Source organism: Gossypium raimondii, chromosome 5 (genome assembly GCF_025698545.1).
Source record: "Gossypium raimondii isolate GPD5lz chromosome 5, ASM2569854v1, whole genome shotgun sequence".
NCBI classification, from domain to species: Eukaryota; Viridiplantae; Streptophyta; class Magnoliopsida; order Malvales; family Malvaceae; genus Gossypium; species Gossypium raimondii.
In genome coordinates, this window is record NC_068569.1 from 50,741,088 (window position 1) to 50,762,807 (window position 21,720).

The 21,720-nt window shown below is 31.8% G+C and overlaps 4 protein-coding genes across 6 annotated transcripts; all 4 read right to left on the bottom strand.

Annotated features, from left to right (window-relative positions):
• Positions 1-511: 511 nt before the first annotated feature.
• LOC105766411 (probable disease resistance protein At1g61300) lies at positions 512-11,154 on the bottom strand. 3 transcript variants are annotated; one of them, XM_052630074.1, is made up of 7 exons: positions 9,191-9,330; positions 3,684-6,689; positions 2,611-2,807; positions 1,994-2,301; positions 1,372-1,908; positions 1,006-1,126; positions 512-805 (listed from the first exon to the last, which is right to left on the bottom strand). In XM_052630074.1, exon 2 carries the CDS (start codon positions 6,677-6,679, stop codon positions 3,728-3,730), a length of 2,952 nt encoding a protein of 983 aa, XP_052486034.1. In that variant the 5' UTR covers positions 6,680-6,689; positions 9,191-9,330; the 3' UTR covers positions 512-805; positions 1,006-1,126; positions 1,372-1,908; positions 1,994-2,301; positions 2,611-2,807; positions 3,684-3,727. The 3 variants fall into 3 exon arrangements, with proteins under 3 accessions (XP_052486034.1, XP_052486035.1, XP_052486033.1); XM_052630075.1 differs by lacking the exon at positions 9,191-9,330 and adding an exon at positions 7,130-7,363; XM_052630073.1 differs by lacking the exon at positions 9,191-9,330 and adding an exon at positions 10,969-11,154 and having other exon boundaries at positions 2,611-6,689.
• LOC128032014 (pentatricopeptide repeat-containing protein At1g63330-like) lies at positions 7,984-10,999 on the bottom strand. The gene has a single exon (XM_052630087.1). The coding sequence runs from the start codon at positions 10,970-10,972 to the stop codon at positions 9,104-9,106; it is 1,869 nt and encodes a 622-aa protein (XP_052486047.1). The 5' UTR covers positions 10,973-10,999; the 3' UTR covers positions 7,984-9,103.
• A 4,155-nt stretch (positions 11,155-15,309) lies between the features above and the next one.
• Positions 15,310-21,639, bottom strand: LOC105766421 (pentatricopeptide repeat-containing protein At1g63330). The gene has a single exon (XM_052630088.1). The coding sequence runs from the start codon at positions 21,541-21,543 to the stop codon at positions 19,678-19,680; it is 1,866 nt and encodes a 621-aa protein (XP_052486048.1). The 5' UTR covers positions 21,544-21,639; the 3' UTR covers positions 15,310-19,677.
• LOC105766440 (pentatricopeptide repeat-containing protein At1g62680, mitochondrial-like) lies at positions 15,657-18,425 on the bottom strand. The gene is made up of 6 exons (XM_052630450.1): positions 18,048-18,425; positions 17,555-17,936; positions 17,136-17,197; positions 16,427-16,543; positions 16,009-16,075; positions 15,657-15,790 (listed from the first exon to the last, which is right to left on the bottom strand). The coding sequence occupies exons 1-6, from the start codon at positions 18,423-18,425 to the stop codon at positions 15,657-15,659; spliced, it is 1,140 nt and encodes a 379-aa protein (XP_052486410.1).
• Positions 21,640-21,720: the final 81 nt, after the last annotated feature.

Genomic DNA, 21,720 nt, shown 5'->3' on the forward strand with positions numbered 1-21,720 from the left:
GGTTTTTAGAACCAAACAAATTCAACCAAATTTTAACATTGTTCAACAGTTCCGAAGACAATCAGTCTAATATTTTTCTCTTACTCAGTATCCCGACCAATTTCCAATTCGACCAATCAATTAAATTCGGTTCAAGCAATCATGGTTGTCTCAACATACCTCATATTTCCCATAACGTTTGCATATTTTGTTAAAATGACATTAATTATTTTTCGAGCCTTTTTTACCTATCAACATTTGTTCATTTTTTCAATATGCTTTTTCTAACATATTTAATGAAAGTACCGTTACAAAAGCTAACGGGGATGATGTAGAATTTCATATATGGAATATTTTTAATAAGATGTAATTTATTACTTAAATAACCCAATAAGATAATCACATGTGAAAAATAATAAAATAACTATACATTAAATTAAAAAAACAACTCTTAATTTAAAGAAAATAAACTTAATTATCTAAAAAATTAACTCAGTAAAAAACTTCGTATGAAAGAATGAAATACTTTGAAAGAAAAGAAAAATTGAAACTTAGAATTTATTCATTAAATCTATTAAAAAAAAGATTGAAAAAAAAAAGTTGATGGTAAAAAAAAAGCTCAAAAATACACTTACAGCCATTATGACAAAACATATAAACGTTAGTGGCCAAATTTATCGTTAAGCCCTTTTTAAATATCATACATGTCAGCATGCATTGCATTGCATTTGGAAGACATCTCATGCTTTTAGAACGAGTTAATCTGTTGACTTGATTCACAGGATACCATTATCTTCATAAACAACGTGATGATGCACCTGGATACCTACAGGTTCATAACATGTGAAACTACAGACATATATCATTTCAAAGGCATATATCACTGTGAAGCTACAGACATTTACAATACAATCACACAGTTATATAATACCATAAAAACAGTGGAGCATCCGAATCCAAGTAGTAATCCCAAATTTAGGGGAAAAAAGAAACTATGAATGAACACATAATCAAAATCCATTCTACCTGACCCAGTAGTAGCAGGAAACGGTGGTAGACATAGGAGCAGTCCCGATGAGTTGAGGCATATTTCCCATAGGATACGAATCGTCGTGGCGCATAATATCCAAGTTAACTATAAAACAATCTATCAAAAAAACCTAGTTAATCGAAGTAATCAAAAACACACATCAGACAACTTTGTATCAAAAACCAATAAATAATTCAGACTGACTCATTTGACATTTTGAACTGAAAATCCTAACATTAAAATCCAAATTCCATATTCAATTACATTCAATGTAACTATAAATTTTAATTAATAACAAGGAAAAGAAGAATGGATTTATTAGATTCTAAGATGAGATCAACGGATCCGAGACAAGTCCTTACCGAAGAAGCTGTGTTGCCTTTGAGGTATAGCCGTTTTCAGGAACACCTGGATCATTACATTATCACAGTAGCTATTAGGAAAACAACCATTATCTCGATGCTCCTAACAACTGGTATGCATCATCCAGAAAACCCACTTTACAAAGTCCATAAATCATTTTAGGGGTTACCATACATGTACACATTCGATTTTAAACCATTGACTGAAAGTTCATGAATAATTCCTTTGCAACTTTGAAATGCCCAACTTCACACATGGTATCAATTAGGATACTATAATCAAGTTAAATAAATATGCCACTTTCCTGGATTTCCATTGACAGCAGCAACAGTTTTAGATCCTGGATTTCCAGTTTGAGCAGCACGAGAACTTGGGCTGACCTGGATGCATCTAGATTGTGCTTCTGCATTGTCTCAGCTGCTGAATTAGTAACCTTCGGCAGTTGCTTTAGAAGGTTCCGTGTTAGTTTTTTGTTTGGTTAAGGGTTGACGGCAAATCTTCCCCAAAGGTACAATGTTGTAAGGGTTGAAAAAGATCTTCAAAGTCATCAAAATGAGAGACTCAAACAATGAAATATATTAACCAAAAACCCAACCAAAATCTATAATGACAACTTCTTACATTGTGCTTCCGCCTTTGCACATCAAGGTAAGGGCTGAATCTTTACCTTCCAGAAATTTTTGAAAGCATCCGGAAATTGAACCCTAAGAAGGGTTTGAGTTTAAAGAAATATATACTCCCTCATGATGCTTGAATGCTGTCATCCTTTGGAAGTTTTTGAGAGGAAATCAACCTGAAAACAATGTATAAGATCCCCAAAAAGAATGCTTGAATGCACTCAGGTGCTTCACACGGGAGAGACCATTGCCTGACATGCTTGCTAATGTTAACCCAGTCATCCTCAAACCAGCAAACTGAACCTAAACTTCCTGCAAAAGACAGCTAAGACATGCTGGTGTCAAATTGTGGTGTTTATGAGTGCACTGTATACCATTAGAAAATTTATAGAAGAGAATCATCGAAATGTTTTATTTGCATGCGAAACAAAAATTGCATAATGGTGGCAAATTTCAATAATATTGGACCAATTTCAGAAATATATAGAAAGATGAGATCATGTAAACACAGGAAATAAGAAGAGAATATACAGACTTGGCAAACTCTTTGTAACTCATACATCTGTGAATCAGTACTTGCACTGACATTCAAAGTGACATTAATGTCAAAATTCATTCTACCTGTAGTAGGAGGGGTGGCAACTGATATTGGAGAAGTCTTAGGGAGTTAGAGGGAGGCATTGTAGCAGCAGCTGGTTGAGGCATATTCCACACAAGATTTGAATCATCCCAAGGCATAGAAGTAATATTTAACTTCCCAGGAACCTTACTTGATTTCGCCCTAATTGCTAGCACAAATTTTGGAAGCAATACCATACCTACACAAAAGTTTTCTAGCATAAAGGACTATAACTATTTCTTCATTACAAGAAAAAGATGAAATCAAGTCCTTGCTCAATGCCTCACTTTATCATTGTGTCAACAATATCTTAGCTTTAGAAACATACCTTGCAATGACTTGCTTGTTCATTGTGTCAATGGTATCTAAAGCTTCAAAAATCATCACCTCCTTGCAATGTGATTACTCATACCAAGAATTAAGCAAGGAAGGGATGATTTCTGAAGTTGTAGATAACAACATTTGATCAATTTACACATACCATAAATTAAACAATTGGTAATAACAATATCGATCTAATGCCCTTAACCTTCAATTCCAAGAAAAGAGAAAGAGCATCCTTTAACAAGCGGTTCTTACAAAGACAGCCAATGACAGTGCTAATACCACAATTTTGGGGTTCAAAACCTCTTCCTTCCATCATACTTAGAAACCCAACAGCTTTATTAGCATTGTATTGTAAGCAATTAAAAGAAGTTGATACCCTTTTTCAATCATTTCATCAAACAAACCCACCACCTAAGATTACAAAGTCCATTAGTCAAAGTGGAAAATGTAATAACATCAGGTTGAACACCTAACTTGAGCATTTCCCTAAACGGAAAGCCCAAAATCATATTGGCCTAATTGACAAAAAAATCACTTAATCAAAATGCTAAAAGAATAAACGTAAGGGAAACTCAGAATAATTCCATCTGGCTATGCATAAAAACAAACCGTGGCAAAATGTTTCATTCTGACAATGGCTACTAATCATTTTTTACATTTTAAGTACAAGGACGAAATCTCAAATTTTGTCGAAGTATAGGGACTAAAAATATATTTTAATCAAAAAATATAAAAGAATGAGGCTTACTTCTTTGTTGATCAATTCATCCATTTCATGTAAAAATGTACCCATCAATCATACCAATGCTTCACCTCCCAAAGGGGTTGAAGAACGATTTTAAAGTGTGGATGGTCATCCCATTCCAGTGATTCCCACCATTTTTTGCTTGACATGATCTTAAGAGAAGGTGGAGCATATGCATATGGCTGCCCATTGCCAACAAGGGGAACAAATGGAGGGATTCTCTTTATTTTAGGACAATTATTAATGTTGATACGTCGAAGACAATCACAAATCATCACTCCACTTTTGCTACAGATGCTCTTCAATTTTGGTAATTTCATCAGTCTCAACACTCTCAGTTTGGGAAGATGGAACTTGATTGACGCATCACTTCTTTTGTCTTCATCTTCTGATGTTGGCGCTGCTAATATTTCTACTAGCTCATCACAAGATTTCACTTGAATTACTTCTAGGTTCCAGAGGTTGGGAAGCAACCAATGTGGAAGCAATGTCTTCATACTCGAGCAGTTGTGAATATAAATTTGTTTAAGATGGGAAAAAATGGCAGACAGAGTTAATATCGTTGTTGTTGCTGAACCAAATTCTTCAACTTTGATAAGTTCACTCAACTTTGGCAATCGGGAAAGAGACAACAGCTCGAGGCTTTGGAATGGATGAGTGCAAGAAGAGGAAAAAGAGGACAAGGAGACAACACACTCTATCCCTTGGCAATCCATAATTATAGAAGCCCTCAAGTCCATCAAATTTTTGAAGGAAGAAATATCTTCACTTAAGCTTCTCAAATTGTGGCAGTTGCAAATGTGCAACTCTTGAATATCAGCTGGTAGCATAATTAACTCATCTCCACAATACTCGAGTTCATTGATTGATATGATTTTATCTCCTTCATACATGCAAGGAGATGAGCCCACTTGTAATAGGTACTTGACGAGGCTTTTCTTGCATTGTTGCATTGAGGACACAAACTTATTCAATTCATGCAGGTCTTCGAAACGCCCATAAAAGAATTCCAACTTTTCCAACGGCATTACCTCCTCTGCCTTTAGGCTTATTTTCTTACCTCTGTATAATTTAAAGTGCTCAAGGCAAAAGAGTTTTGGTAAAAGTCCAGTGGGTACATCTTTTAAAGTCCTCACGTTAAGATCAAGATACCTTAGATTTATCAACATATCCATGCCTTCAGGTACTTCTTCAATTATTGTATAGCTAAGATCCAACTTCTTCAATCCTTGAAGCTTCGAAAGAGAAGGCAATTGACTTAATTCTTCACAACCACAAAGCAACAATGCTGTGAGATTCTTTAATTCAGAGATTGACTTTGGTAAACACTTGATCTTCGGGGAGGACAAATTAAGAACGCTCAGACAAGGCATGTTTGCAAAAAAAGAATCTGAAATCTTCTTTACAGGGTTGTCCTGCAGTAACAAAGTTGTGAGCCGTTGGCATTTTAGAGGAACTATATCTATGGAAATCTCCGATATGGAGTTATCCATAAGCGACACTTTCTCAATATCCACCGTCCATTCCTCCTCCTTCGGTAACTTTTTTAATTGGAAACCTGCTTGTATCATATATCGAGGATTCATACTTGTGATGGATAATGCCATGTCTCTTACTGCATCATGCATCTTCACTTTGTGATCTGAATAGCTAACATTTTCCAACAAGCTGTTATCCTCCAACTTCTTCAAAATAGCATGGCCCTTATCTTTCATTTCTTGTCTTGTATCCATTTCATCTATGAAGCCTTCATCAATCCAACTTTCGATTAGCTCATCCTTCCAAATTGAATAATCTTCAGGATATAATGCACAATGTAAGAAACAATGCTTCATTTTCTCGTCTTTTAAGTGATTGAAACTAAATTTCAAACGCTCGGTCACTTCAGCTTCCACTCCTTCCACTTTCCCTATTCTCTCTTTCAAATCCTTGAGTGCATTTTTCCATATACGAGGGTCATCTTCTCCTTTCAAGGTACCAGCTATGACGACAATTGTAAGAGGCAGACCTGCACATTCCTTGACAACAAGCCTCAAAGTTGGCATTAAAGTTGGACTTTGCAATATGTTTGGTCCAACTTTATTCAAGAATAGTGTCAATGCCTCTTCTTTTGAAAGGGGCTTCACTTTTATCACCTTACATTCCATATATTTACAAACTTGCTCCACACGGGTTGTCAGCACCAACTTGCATCCATTGCTGCTACTCGGCTCAGGGATCCCAACTTCCTCTAGAGAGACATTATCCCACACATCATCTAGGATTATAACATGTTTTCCTACTTTCTTCAGAAGTTCTGATAAGATTGCAGCTCGTCTGACCTTGTTTCCTTCTTTGGGCATATACCCATTCAATGCACTTGCAATATCATCTTGTAACTTCACAATATCGAACTCCTTTGATATAGTAACCCAAATCACCCTTTCAAATTGTTGTTCTTTCAAAAGATCATTGTGGATGTGCTTCATGATGGTCGTTTTACCCACGCCGCCCATCCCCCAAACCCCAATCTTGCTCACTTGCTCCTGCATCAAACATAACCAAATCTCCTCTCTCACAGCTTCCTCACCAACTAGTTCAGATGTTAGCAGTGGCAACCCACCACTTGGACCATCAATGACAAGACTTTGACAGAGATTAGGAGCTTTATCAAGAAATTTCTGCATTCCTCGAGTCATTTTATCAACCAACTTTCCATTGCATGCACGGCAAAGATATCCCCCATTTCCAACTTTATTTTCAACATTTTGTGCTTCTCTAATCATCATTTTCACATTTTCTAACCAATTTTCAACTCCCTTCTTTGGTATCTTCCCCACATGATGAAGCAGCTCTGCTTTCAATAGCATCTCTATATCTTCCATTTGACTATTCAGTTCATCTCTGATTCTCTTCAAGTTCCTCAGATAATTATTCAGCTTTCTATGGTACTGCAAGTATTTGCAAATCGGAGTTCCGAGACAATTTGCCACGCAAACTGCAGGCTCTACGTATTCCATTGATTTGTCCCTGCAATCATATAAATAGATGCATGTAAAAAAAAAAAAGCTCCAACAAAACATAGCCCTGCAATCAATTAAGAACACAATGAAGCAGTAGCTTTTATTGTATACAATTGTGGGATGAACTAAGTGGGGTTCTGCAATAATCAAAATCTGAATGGTGTATTGGATATTGAAGAAGTTTTGATAGCCACTCTAAGCATGAGAAAGGCACATGTAATGTAAAACCCCAAACCTTGAAATGGTTTAGACCTAAATCAAATGATTTTATCCCAAAGTCATAAACAATCCATAAGCAAAACCCCATGACCACAAAATCATAAACAATCATTGCATAGTGAATAAATCTCAGTGAAAGTGGGAAAGAAGTATAAAACCCAGACCCAGATAAAAGCATGCCATGAATTTATTAATAAGCTTGAAAGAGAAATAAGGCAAGCAAATTACCCTTGGTTCGCTGGCTCACAGCTTCTGATGTAAAGAAATTAAAAGCAGTGGAGAAAGGACCAAATCATAATAATAGTATGAGTTGTGGTTGACAAACACAGAAATGTATGAATCAATTTCTTCTCTGCCATTATTGTTTTATCTAGTTGATACAGATTTCTTCTTGAATACAGCTTGTGTCTACCAAATAATTAATTACTTTCAACTCCTTCATACATAATTCTCAAAGTTATCCATAAACCTTTTATTGAAATTAATATTATTTTATATATATATATATATATATATATATATTTTACATCCATTGGTTGGTGTTCAACCTGATGTGATTAAAACATCTTCAAGCCATTGCATATGATTGTATAAAAGATTGAAACTTTTAAAAAAATAGAAAATAAAGGCTGATGATAAAAAAATTAAAAATATAATTAAAGTCATTTTGATAATACATATTAGTGACCAAATTTATTATCAAATCTATTTTATAAATTATTAAATTCTTATTTTTGATTTAAAAGTTTAAAGTATAAGTGTCGCAAAGTCCCTTATACTATATCTTGCATTGCATTTTAAATTCAGCACTTAACATCTACATTTATTCATTTTGAACCTTATTCTTTATTTAGAAGTAAATTAGAAATTTTGAAACTAATAAAGTAAATAGTCAAAAAATCTTAATACAAAAATCAATTAAGCCATTTTAAATTTTAAAATTAATAAAAATTCATAAAAATTATATACTCATTTTAAGATACTTTAAAACTCTCATATACATATTTTTTTTAAATAATTAAATATACTCATTTTAAATATATATATATGTATATTTAAACCCTTAATAGTTTTTGGTCTAACATTAAAAGAAAAGAGAAATTAATCAAAATAAGAGGTCAAGATTAAATTCAAGAATAAATATGAAACTAAAGCAAATAGATATCCAAATTTCAACTCTACATCACTTTCAAATTGGAAATTTGCAACCCAAATAAATGAGAAATAAGACATGATACCAACTACAACACTCATTTTTAATTATTTTCACCATCACTACAAATTTTGGTGGTTTTGGGACTATTATGTCATTCCTAATTCTTTGAAAAGTTTTCAGGATGAGGATGAAAATGAAAACTGCCCTCATAATTAAGGATGAATAGGGACAAATAAAAACATACCAAAATAATCACCCTTGGTTATCAAGGTCTTTAATTTGAAGTTTTTACCTAAAATCAATTTAGGATAACCTCTCGATTAGATCGCTAGCATAGGTAAATGACTGGCTTTCAATCTACTTTCCCTTCAAATTTTCGTTAAGCTATCTGTCACCTAAAATTAATGGCATAGGTGCAAATAAAAAAATTAAATTGCAAATTTAGTCCTTAATCCTACCAAACTTCCAACCACAATAAAATAGTCAAATGAAGCATCAAAAGAGAAATAAATAAATAAAACTAAGTAAACCTAAAATTAATTGTAATCCACAAGCGGATCGTAAGTTAATATTCCTTCCTAAGAACAATGAAAATAAACTAACAAAAACTATCCTAAAACTAAGGTGACTCTTTATACAAAGTTTTTAAGGCAATATCGTGAGTTGAGGTGAAAAGATCACATTGCCCTCAGTAAAAAGAAAACATGAAAGCAAAGTGCATAATTAAGTGAAAGATATAATACAACATTAAATATATATATTACATTTTTCAAAAAATTATATTATTTTCCGAAAAATATTTTCAGTTAATCAAACACCCTAAATTTGATTGAATTCTACACTTCTAACGATAGTTAAACTGATGCTATTGTCATTGCAACAGATATTGATTTTCCCCTAATTTCTTAGCAACATTCTCACTTACTACACAACAATATTGAAAATAGACACTAAAACTCATTCTAGTTTCAAGAATCTTTTATCACTGTACAAACAAACTGATTAACATTTGCAAGTGATGATCTTTACACAATTTGTGAAACATTTCAGAGCAAGATTGATCTATTAGAGTGTACGATGAAATCCGTAAATAAGGTGGCAGTGAATATATCTGCAGAAAAGCCTTTACCGACCATTTCTGTAAGAAGTTGTGTTGCCTTTGAGGTAGAGTTGTTTCGAAGGAACCCCCGGATCATTACATTATAACAACAGCTATCAGGCGAACAATCATTATCTCCCATGCTCCCAAACAACCTGTATGCTTCATCTGGCAATCCATCTTTACATAGCCCATTAATCATTATACAATATGTGTAAACATTCAGTTTTAAACCATTGTCTGAGAGTTGATGAAATAATTCTTTTGCAACCGTGATATGCCCAACTTTGCACAACCCATCAATTAGGATAGTATATGGGACAATATCAAGTTCCAACCCACTGTTCCGCATTGCTTCAAAAAGTTTCAATGCCTCTTCGATATGACCTGTTTTGCATAAACCATTTAGCAAAATCAAACAGGTCACTATATCTGGAATTTGTCCAGAAGCAAGCATCTTTCTAAACAGTTTACAGGCAGTTGAAACTCTCCCTAACTGAAACATAATCTGCAAGAGAGTGTTGTATTTGACAGTATCCAGGATTGGTCCCTTTCGAGATATTTCATGAAAGAGTTCCATTGCTTCGTCTAACCTTTTACCATTGCAATATCCATTGATCATGGTGCTGTAAGTAACTATTTCAGGTGCACAACCCTTCTCAATCATCAACTGTAAAACTCTTCTAGCTTTATCCATTTTATTTTGCAAGCAATGACCGTTGATTAATATATTATAAGTAACAACATTAGGCTCAATGCCTCGCTTTATCATTGCGGCAACAATATCCTCAGCTTTAGAAACCATCCCTTCTTTGCAATGTGCATCAACCAATGTATTACACGTGACAATATTGGGCTTAATGTCTTGCTTTCTCATTATGCCAATAGTTTCTACAGCTTTAGAAATCAACCCCTCCTTACAAAGTGCATCGATCAATACATTATATGCTGAAATATTGTTATCCACCATTTCATTCAAAAGCCTTGTAGCCTCCTCCTGCTGGCCCGAATTACACATACCATGAATTAAACAACTATAAGTAATGATATTTGGTCTAATGCCCTTAACCTTCACTTCGGAGAAGAGATCGAGAGCCTCCTTCAACAACCCTTTCTTACAAAGACAGTCAAGGATAGTATTATATGCTACAATATTAGGTTCAGAACCTCTGCTTTCCATCGGCCTTAGAAACCTAACAGCTCTATCAGTATTGCCGGTCTTACACAACCCCTTTAGTATTGTACTGTAAGCAATCAAATGAGGTTGATACCCTCTTTCAATCATTTCATCGAATATACTAACAGCCTCAAAAATCTTATTTTGATTACGAAGTCCATTAAGTAAAGTTGAAAAAGTTACAACATCAGGTTCAACACCTAACTTCAACATTTTCCCCAAAACAGAAAACCCAAAATCAATTCGACCTAATTTACAACAGCAATTAATCAAGATATTCAAAGAATAAGCATTGTGGGAAACTCCCAATAATTCCATCTGGCTACACATAGAAACAACAATGCCATAATATTTCATTCCAACAATGGGTGCTAATAATAATTTAGTGAATTCCATAATTGAAGGCTTTGGGTACTTTTCAATCATCTTATTGAACAAAATCAAAGCATGATCAACATTATCGAAGCGGTGGCCTCTTTTTCCCTTTCGTCTAACAGGCATGGATATGGGATTCTTACTTAGGGCTTCGATGGAGGTAGCAATGGTGTTAGAAGAAGAAGAAGAAAAAGAGTGGAAACTAGAAAGATGGCTTCCAGCATTACCAAGTGAACGAAGAATAAAAGAAGGAAGCTTACCCATATCTTGAAACTAAGCAGTATGGGAGGTTGAAAATGGGAGCAGAAATGGCGGCGGCAGTAGCAGAAGTGTAAATTTGGGGTTGCGAAGTGGTGTTTAGGGAAAGGATTGGGAGCTTAATTTGGGTTAATTTTCCATTAAACCCATCCATGTTTAGGTTTTTTTATTTTGGTTAATAAATTAATCAGTTTTTCTTTTATAATTTAGCCTCTCTATCTAATTTAATCATTTTTAATAGTAACCTCTTTATTACTTTAAATATTTATTAGTTAATTAATGTGAAATTAAAAATTCCTAAGGATGAGATTGAAAATTATTTTTTAATTCACATAGCAGGAAAATAACTATATTAACTTTTTTTTATATTTGAACGTTTAAACTTTCGTATTCTATTTTTCAAAATTGTAAATTCTCAAATTATGTAAATTAGTCCTAAAACTCAAGATTTGAAATCTTTACAATTTAACCTCTATAGTTTCAAACTTAACAATTCCATGCTCAACTTTCCAAATTTATATATTTCATAATCATATAATTTAATTACTACATCAATGTTTCATATTTCACTACTCAAACCCTTAGAATTGAGAATTTAAAAATTTACAATTTAGTCCTTACTTCAATTTTTATCAAATTAAATCATTTTTAATTTACTCATCCAAATACTATTCAAAATAAATATTTACCACTTTCAACTTAATTAGACATCCCTAATGTACGAAATTAACAATTAAGCTTAATTAAGTAAATTAAGATTAATTAAAACTAAAACATGATTAATTAAAATATAAATAAGTTTTATGAAATAAACTCAACTAAACAATAAAAGATAATAAAATCTCAAATGTATATTTGTTTCATTGAAAATAATTTATATGAAATATTTTCAAGAAATCTACCAAACAATGAAAAATATTTTACAGATTTATCCAAACACCGAAAGATATTAACTTTTCAAGAAAAATAAATCATTTTTCAGAAATAATTTTCAGTTAAACAAAGAGAGCCTAAGGCTTAAATGCTAAAAATGTAAGGCATATTAACATAAGTTTAAATCTTGAAGACAATATTTTGAAAAAAAATCATGAAAAACACTAAAAAACATAATTATACTTTTTCAGATCAAATCATCTATAATATATATATATATATATATATATATATATGTAAGTACATGATTACTATAGATATTAGGCCTTGAAATTGTGACAGTTGACTCTTTGCAGGTGTGGTTGGGATGTGGGAGGAAAAAAATAAGAAAAGAGAGAGAAAGGGAATGAAAAAAGAGATAAAAAAAAAAGGAGGGAGAATTAAAAAATAAAATAAAATATTGTGTTTTTTAATTTAAAGTACATTATATATTTATTATTATAAAATTTAAGAATATTTACAGCTAATAAATTGTTTGATATAAATTTCCATATCCATAACTATATCTTGAATCAAACTAAAATTATACTAAAATAAAATCTAAAGATAACTCACAGAGTTTACATAAAGCGAGACTCGAACTTGGAACCTAAGAGTTTCGAGGATTTTAATCTTAACATTAATAGTCCATTTGGATAGGTATTGAGATTAGCTCCAGTGAGATTAAAAATAATGGTGATATAAAGTTAGTTACTGTTGCTATGAGATTGAATATTGTAGCAGTGAATTTAAAACAAGTGATGAGATATATGTTAGGATTCAAACGCAACTACAGTTGTGAGGTGAAAATGAGAAATGATCTTTATGGACATTACGGTGTGTAATTAAATTAATAAAATTTCATTTTTATCAATATAATATATAGTAGAATCATATTTATTTTAAGTAATAATTAACAATTTTCCATATTATATTTATATCAATAAAATAAAAACAAATAATTTAAAAATTTTGAAAGGTAGTACATGAGAATATTTGTATATATATTTGAATGATAATTACAAAATTACAATATTAAATATATTTTATTTTATTTTTACTCGATTAAAACATTAATATATATTATTTACTTATGATCTTATAATATTTGAACAAAATTATTTATTAAATTAGTATACAATAATAAAATTAATTAAAATAATATTGTAAAAGTAAAATTCAATACGAGTAGAAGTGGAAAAAAGTGTCGGGGTAAAAGGCAATTTTTTTTTCAGGAGATATTAGTTAATACAATGGTGAAATTGTTTTTAACTTCTATCAAAATTCAAAGTTAATTCCACCTCCCCTCCTCCGAATTTTTTTGACTTCGCCCCTGCACAATGTAATTACTAACAAATTATTATTTTAATTATTTATTTATTATGAATTAGTTCATATTATTTAAAAGCATAAGAGAAATCATATATTATAATTACATTTCCATTTAATTTTTTAAGTTTTTTTAATTTATCATAATATATTTTTGTTGTATTTCAGTTGATCTCATATAGTTTATAAAAATATTTGAGTGCAATACTAATTTTCTTAAATATTTGTTGTATATGAATTTATTTCAAGTTTTGTATAATTTAATAAAATTATTTCAATTTAATTCTAATATTTAAATAAAATTATTAATAAAATTTAAAATAATTTTGTTTATAATAATTTTAAACCGGACATAGCTAGGTAGAAAATTCTAGTCAATATAATTTTAATATTTTAATATTTAATAATATCTTTTAAAAGAGAATAAATTATAATAGGATCATCCTAAAATATTTGTTTTAGGCACCAAGGAAAATACATCAAAATTTTATTATCCAAGAAATCAATAAAACAATATTATTCACACATCTCTATACAATCCCTTTTTCTATTTTTATTGTATTTTCTATATATGATTTATTAATATTATGAATATACTATAAAGTAAAAAATAATCACTAAATTATTCTTTTGTCCCTTTTGTCATTCAACTGTTAATGTTTCCAATTTAATCTTTAAACTTTTAAAATTAAATATTTTGTAATTTTTTTCTCATTTATCGTTTCTTTTCATTACTTTTCTCTTAGCCTTAGGTTTACTTTAGCAATACTTTTCAAAAAACTTTTGAAAAAAAAACACTTTTTGGGGAGAAGTTACGATTTTCAACTTTAAAAAAGTACTTTGGGACCAATTTTTTATTTTGGAGAAGTACTTTTTCTCACAAAAAGCACATTGTTTAAGAATGTAATTGTCTCAAAAGTACTTTTTATCTCAAAAGTGCTTCTTAGAAGTAATATTAAGGTTGTGTTCTTTATTGCTTTTCAGATAAGCTTTTGCATGTAAAAATATTTTTCCCTGAAAAGCAATAAAAGAACAAACATCATTCCAGAAAAATTTTCAACTTAAAAAAAACACTTTTTGGCTGATGGAGAAGTTAAAATTTTTAACTTCTCCATCTGCCAAAAGTGCTTTTAGCTTCTATTTACAGTTTTAACATTTATCTTCTCCCAAAATTTTTAGTATTTATATTTGGTATATAAATATTATCCCAATTTGTTAGGTTTATATTTTCTATGTTATGTTAATATATAATATGAGTTATATATTCAACTACATTTTAAAATAAAATAATACAAATGTGTTAAAAGCATTAATTAAAAATAAAAATAATTTTAAAATAATACAATTGTGTCAATATCTAATTACAAATATTTAATTATTATATTTAAATATAGTTTATATATTCTAATTAAATTTAATAAATAATTAATATTAATTACTTAGAAACATTTAAAATTAATATTATATATTAAAATATTAACAATAAGTTATTATAAATTATTTTTATAATTTTGCTAAAATACCATAATATTAACTAATTTAAACATTATTTAAATACATATTTGTTATTTTATAATATCAAGTCTAAAATGAATATTTTTTTCTCAAAAATATTTTTTGACAGCAATACGGAACACTCAAATTTTTCAAAAACACTTCTCAATAGTACTTTTTCATAGCACTTTTCAAAAACAATGAAGAAGTGACCCTAAATACACCTTTAGTTGTTGCACTTACGCGTTCATAGCTTTCTCCGACCAATTATGATACCAACGTGATTCTCAGTCACTGTTGAATCCAAAGCAGTTGATATCTTAATAAATGGTCTAAATTGTACTAAATTTGATTGAATTTCTCATTAAATTCTCTTCTTCTTTTTTCTTCATGTTTTTCATCTTTAATAAGAAACAAACTACAATATTTTCTACTTTTTTTTGGTTCTTTGTTTATGTGAAAGAGGTTTGGGTTTCTTGGAGACGATGCATCCAATCCTCAACTTTCTCTCTTCTTTTCCTAAAAATAAATCCTTTGATTTCTTCCTTCCTTGTGCTGCTTATTTAGAAATTTTAGTACCCAATTTTGATATTAAACACAGTTATAGGTACGTTACCCCTCCATACCTCCCTCAGAGAGGCTTAACGCTACTAAAAGACTCGTTAGATTATAATACAGTTAACTTTACCATAGAACAAGGAAGTATTGCTCGGGGGCTATAGCCAATAGCCCCCTCACTCTACCCTAAACTCTCTGTGTGACTATTGCCCTCCCTCCCTAACTTTATGGAACGCTCGGGAGGGCTAGCCACTAAGAACAACAACAATAACAGTAACGTTCGGGTGCTATAGCCAATAACCCCCTCACTCGTGTTTGTGCCCCACAATATCGGAGTAGTAATCTCAAATTTAGGGGGAAAAAGGAACTATGAATGAACACATGATCAAAATCCATTCTACCTGACCAAGTAGTAGCAGGAATCGGTGGTAGACATAGGAGCAGTCCCGACGAGTTGAGCCACATTTCCCATAGGATATGAACCGCCTTGGCGCATAATATCCAAGTTAACTATAAAATAATCTATCAAACCTAGTTAATCGAAGTAATAAAAAACACACATCAGACAACTTTGTATCAAAAACCAAGAAATAATTCAGACTGACTCATTTGACATTTTGAACTGATAATCCAAATTCCATATTCAATTGCATTCAATGTGACTATAAAATTTGAAGTTAATAATAAGGAAAAGAAGAATGGATTTATTAGATTCTAACATCTAAGATGAGATCAACAAATCTGCAGACAAGTCCTTGCATACCATTTACCGAAGAAGCTGTGCTGCCCTTGAGGTATAGCTGCTTTCAAGAACCCCTGGATCATTTCATTATCACATTACGAAGTCCATAAAACATTCCTCAAAGGTACAATTTTGTAAGGATTGAAAAAGATGTTCAAAATGAAAGACTCAAACCCAACCAAAAACAGCTAATAGACATGGACAGGCCTTGTTTAGCTTAAATCCAAGATGGTGTTTCTCAGTGCACAGTATACCATGAGAAAATTTATAGAAGAGAATCATCGAAATGTTTTATTTGAATGCGAAACAAAAATTGCATAATGATATTGAACCAATTTCAGAAATATATAGAAAGATGAGATCATATAAACACAGGACTATAACTATTTCTTCATTACAAGAAAAAGATGAAATCAAGTCCTTACTTGCTCAATATTTCGCTTTATCATTGTGTCAACAATATCCTCAGCTTTAGAAACATACCTTGCAATGACTTGCTTGTTCATAGTGTCAGTGGTATCTAAAGCTTCAAAAATCATCACCTTCTTGCAATGTGATTACTCATACCAAGAATTAAGGAAGGAAGGGATGATTTCTGATGTTGTAGATAACGATATTTGATCAATTACACATGCCATGAATTAAGCATAATTGGTAATAACAATATAAATCTAATGCCTTTCACCTTCAATTCCAAATAAGAGATCAAGAGCATCCTTTTTAACAACGAAGACAGCCAATGACAGTGCTAATACCACAATATTGGGTTCCAAACCTCTTACTTTCATCGTACTTAAAAAACCAACAGCTTTATTAGCATTGTATTGTAAGCAATTAAAAGAGAAATTTTAATTTGATTACAAAATCCATTAATCAAAGTGGAAAATTTTATAGCATCATGTTGAAGACCTAACTTCAGCATTTACCCTAAACAGAAAACCCAAAATCAATTTGGCCTAATTGACAAGAAAGCATTTAATCAAAATGCTAAAAGCACTATCGAAGCATCATCAACACTATCGAAGCGTGAAATTCTTACTTAACATCGGTGTGGGTAGCACTGGTGTTAAAGGAAGAGTGGAAAATAGAAAGACCCCTTCCACCATTAACAAGCGAAAGAAGAATAAAGCTTACCCATACGGCCGCACTGCCAGAAAGACTTGCATTCTCATCAATAAATCTATAAGCTCCATAATCTAAAATTGGAGAAACAATAAAAGAGTTGGTTTATGTTAGACGGTCAAATTTTCATTTCGTCTTGTATCCATTTCATATATGATGCTCTCGTCAATCCCATCATTCCAAAAATCATACATGTAGTTTTATTAATTTTTTTAAGGAAATAATTTTCCTAACATCATATTTAAGAAATATGTGATATTTTTAAAAAAATTCATACATGTATTTTATTAAATTTTTACTTAATCTTTACAATAAATAAATTTCTACAACAATTTTTCTCTCAAATGCAAGGCATTAAATTTTGTATTCTTATATATATATATAAATTTTTAATATTATATCCTCAGCTTTAGAAACCATCCCTTTCTTACAATGTGCATCAACCAATGTATTATACGTGACAACATCAAGCTCAATGTCTTCCTTTATCATCATGTCAACAGTTTCTACAGCTTTAGAAATCATGCCTTCCTCACAAAGTGCATCAATCAATATAGTATATGTGACAACATCAAGCGAAATATTGATATCCACCATTTCATTCAAAAGCCTTGTTGCCTCCTCCTGCTGGCCTGAATTACACATATCATGAATTAAGCAATTATAAGTAATGATATTTGGTCTAATGCCCTTAACCTTCACTTTAGAGAAGAGATCAAGAGTCTCCTTTAACATCCCGTTCTTACAAAGACAGCCAATGACAGTATTATATGCTAGAATATCAGGCTGAAAACCTCCATCAGCTTTAGAAACCTAACAGATCTATCAGGATTGCCTCTCTTACACAACACCTTTAAGCACTGTACTGTAAACAATAAAATCTGGTTGATACCCTCTTTCAGTCATTTCATCGAGCATACTAACCGCCTCAGAAACCTTATTTTGAATACAAGGCCCATTAATCAAAGTCGAAAAAGTTACAACAGTACGCTCAACACCTAACTTCAGCATTTTCCCCAAAACAGAAAAACCAAAATCAATTCGGGCTAGTTGACAAAAGCAATTAATCAAGATGCTCATAGAATAAACATTATGGGAAACGCCTAATGATTCCATCTGGCTACACATGGAAACAACAATGGCATAATGTTTCATTCTAACAATGGGTGCTAATAATTTAGTGAATTCCACAATTGAAGGCTTTGGGTACTTCTCAATCATCTTATTGAACAAAATCAAAGCATCATCAACATTATCGGAGCGATCATCTTTTTTTCCCTTTCCTCTAACAGACATGGACATGATGTGGGCAGCAATGGTGTTAGAAGAAGAATAAAGAGAGTGGAAATTAGAAAGATGGCTTCCACAACATAACGAGGAATAGAAGAAGGAAGCTTACCCATATCTTGAAAGTAAGCAAAATGGGAGCTTGACAATGAAACCACAAATGGCGCCGGCAGTACCACAAGAAGTGTAAATTTTGGCTTGCGAAGTACTGTTTAGGGAAAGGGTTGCGAGCGTAATTTGGGTAAATTAATTTAAACAGTCAAATTATCTTCTACGTAAATTACAGATTTAGCCTGTATATCTAATTTAGTCATTTCTAATAGTAACAGATAAGTTTGTTAAGTTCAATCAGGCCTGCCCTTGAAGTCGTGTATGGAGGTGCCACCGTTCAGGATCCAAAGTTAAAAAGGGTCTAAAAATTATTTTTCAATTTTTAAGGAGTTTAAATTTTTTTTTACTAACTTTTAAAGGTCCAAAGAAAAAATTTAACCTTTAAGGGCCTAAAAATTTTTCATTAATTTTAAAAACTTAAAACTCTATTTTATTGTTTTACCTAACCCCAAAATTGTCAAGAACAGACCTGAGCTCAATTTTGCAAATTATCATAATTATTTGATTTAGAATATATCTTCATAATTAAGTTTGTTAACTTCAATTCTATTACTTTCAAAATCTTATGTAACAGATATTTTATCACATATTTAATATAATGTCAGATTATTATTTTCATATAATTCTCACAAAACTCATCTTATTTTAATTAATAACATTTAAAATAATTTTTAAACCCGAGTATAGCTAGGTAAAGAATTCTAGTTAATGTAAATTTAAAATCTAATATTTCATAGCATTTTTTAGAGGAAAAAGATCGTATGAAATTGTGATTTCAATATAAGAATATCAAATCAAATTTTTACTCCTCGTTTCAACATTTTCCTCCCAAAAAATTCATGTTAAATAGGTATCTAATAAAAGATTTAATCATCTCTTCATTCAAGTCAAGACTTTCAATATTTATATCTAAAATACATCTCTTCTACTTGATTCACATCTTTAGAAATTTAATTTAAAGGCTTAAATATAAAACTCTTTAGTTAAATTATCATTTTCGCCTATATAATATATTTAATTTGAAGATTTATTTTTATATTTTAATTTAGACATAATTAATCCTTATACCATTAATACTATTATGTTTAGTAGTTGAAATTAAAAAAATTCCAAATTGGACATGATTTTTTTTTAATTGAGAAAGCAGTGGAACATTTCAGAGCAAGATTGATCTATTAGAGTGTAAGATGAGATCCATAAATAAGGTGACAGTGAATATATCGGCACAGAATCCCTTACCAACCATTTCTGTAAGAAGTTGCGTTGCCTTTGAGGTATAGCTGTTTCGAAGGAACCCCCGAATCATTACATTATAACAGCAACTATCAAGCGAACAATCATTATCTCCCATGCTCCCAAACAACCTGTATGCTTCATCTGGCAATCCATCTTTACACAGCCCATTAATCATTATACAATATGTGTAAACATCCGGTTTTAAACCATTGTTTGAGAGTTGATGAAATAATTCTTTTGCAACCTTGATATGCCCAACTTTGCAAAACCCATCAATTAGGATAGTATATGGGACAATATCAAGTTCCAACCCACTGTTTCGCATTGCTTCAAAAAGTTTCAATGCCTCTTCGATATGACCTGTTTTGCATAAAGCATTCAGCAAAATCAAACAGGTCACTATATCTGGAATTTGTCCAGAAGCAAGCACCTTTCTAAACAGTTCACAAGCAGTTAAAACTCTCCCTAACTGAAACATACTCTGCAAGAGAGTGCTGTACGTGACAGTATCCAGGATTGGTCCCTTTCGAGATATTTCATGGAAGAGTTCCATTGCTTCGTCTAACCTTTTACCTTTGCAATATCCATTGATCATGGTGTTGTAAGTAACTATATCAGGTGCACAACCCTTCTCAATCATCAAGTTGAAAACTCCTCTAGCTTTATCCATTTCATTCTGCAAGCAATGACCATTAACTAATGCACTATAGGTAATAACATCGGGCTCAATGCCTCGTTTTATCATTGTGTCAACAATATCCTCAGCTTTAGAAACCATCCCTTCTTTGCAATGTGCATCAACCAATGTAGAATACGTGACAACATTGGGTTCAATGCCTTGCTTTCTCATTGTGTCAACGATCTCTACAGCTTTAGAAATCATTCCTTCCGTGCACAGTGCATCAACCAATATGGTATACGTGACAATATCAAGTGAAATATTGTTATCAACCATTTCATTCAAAAGCCTTGTTGCCTCCTCCTGCCGGCCCGAATTACACATACCATGAATTAAGCAATTATAAGTAATGATATCTGGTCTAATGCCCTTAACCTTCATTTCCGAGAAGAGATTGAGAGCCTCCTTTAATAGCCCCTTCTTACAAAGGCAGTCAAGGATGGTATTATATGCTACAATATCAGGTTCAAAACCTGTGCCTTCCATCAGCCTTAGAAACCTAGCAGCTCTATCAGTATTGCCAATCTTACACAACCCCTTAAGTATTGTATTGTAAACAATCAAATCAAGTTGATACCCTCTTTCAGTCATTCCATCGAATATACTAATGGCCTCAGAAATCTTACTTTGAATACAAAGCCCATTAATCAAAGTTGAAAAAGTTACAACACTAGGTTCAACACCTAATTTCAGCATTTTCCCCAAAACAGACAACCCAAAATCAATTCGACCTAATTGACAAAAGCCATTAATCAAGATATTCATAGAATAACCATCGTGGGAAACTCCCAATAATTCGATCTGTCTATACATAGAAACAACAATGGCATAATGTTTCATCCTAACAACGGCTCCTAATAATTTATTAAATTCCACAATTGAAGGCTTTGGATACTTGCCTATCATCTTATTGAAAACAATCAGAGCATCATCAACATTATCGAAGCGATAATCTATTTTTCCCTTTCCTCTAACAGGCATGGGTTTCTTACTTAAGGCTTCGATGTGGGTAGCTATGGTGTTAGAAGAAGAAGAGTGGAAATTAGAAAGATGGCTTCCACCATTAACAACTGAACGAAGAATAAAAGAAGAAGGAAGCTTACCCATATCTTGAATCTATGCAAAATGGAAAACCAAAGAGCTGAAGTTGAAAATGAAACCACAAATGGCGCCAGCACTACCGCAAGAACTGTAAATATAAATTATAGATAAATATGGATATAAAGATGCCCAACACAACTTGGAAATGACAGGTGTAGTTTAGGGACAGGCTAATATCGGTAG

Bases quoted from the DNA above. Each gene is read 5' to 3' on its own strand.
- LOC128032014 (XM_052630087.1), bottom strand. From the start codon at position 10,972: ATGGGTAAGCTTCCTTCTTTTATTCTTCGTTCACTTGGTAATGCTGGA.
- LOC105766440 (XM_052630450.1), bottom strand. From the start codon at position 18,425: ATGTCCATGTCTGTTAGAGGAAAGGGAAAAAAAGATGATCGCTCCGAT. The intron at 17,937-18,047 runs GTTAGTATGCTC...TAGATCTGTTAG, and splicing joins AAAATAAGGTTTCTGAGGCG to GTTTCTAAAGCTGATGGAGG. The intron at 17,198-17,554 runs GTAAGAAAGGGA...CTCCAATTTTAG, and splicing joins TACATTGGTTGATGCACATT to ATTATGGAGCTTATAGATTT.
- LOC105766411 (XM_052630073.1), bottom strand. From the start codon at position 11,120: ATGGATGGGTTTAATGGAAAATTAACCCAAATTAAGCTCCCAATCCTT. The intron at 6,690-10,968 runs GTAAGCTTCCTT...ATATGATTGCAG, and splicing joins TGCTTAGTTTCAAGATATGG to GGACAAATCAATGGAATACG.
- LOC105766421 (XM_052630088.1), bottom strand. From the start codon at position 21,543: ATGGGTAAGCTTCCTTCTTCTTTTATTCTTCGTTCAGTTGTTAATGGT.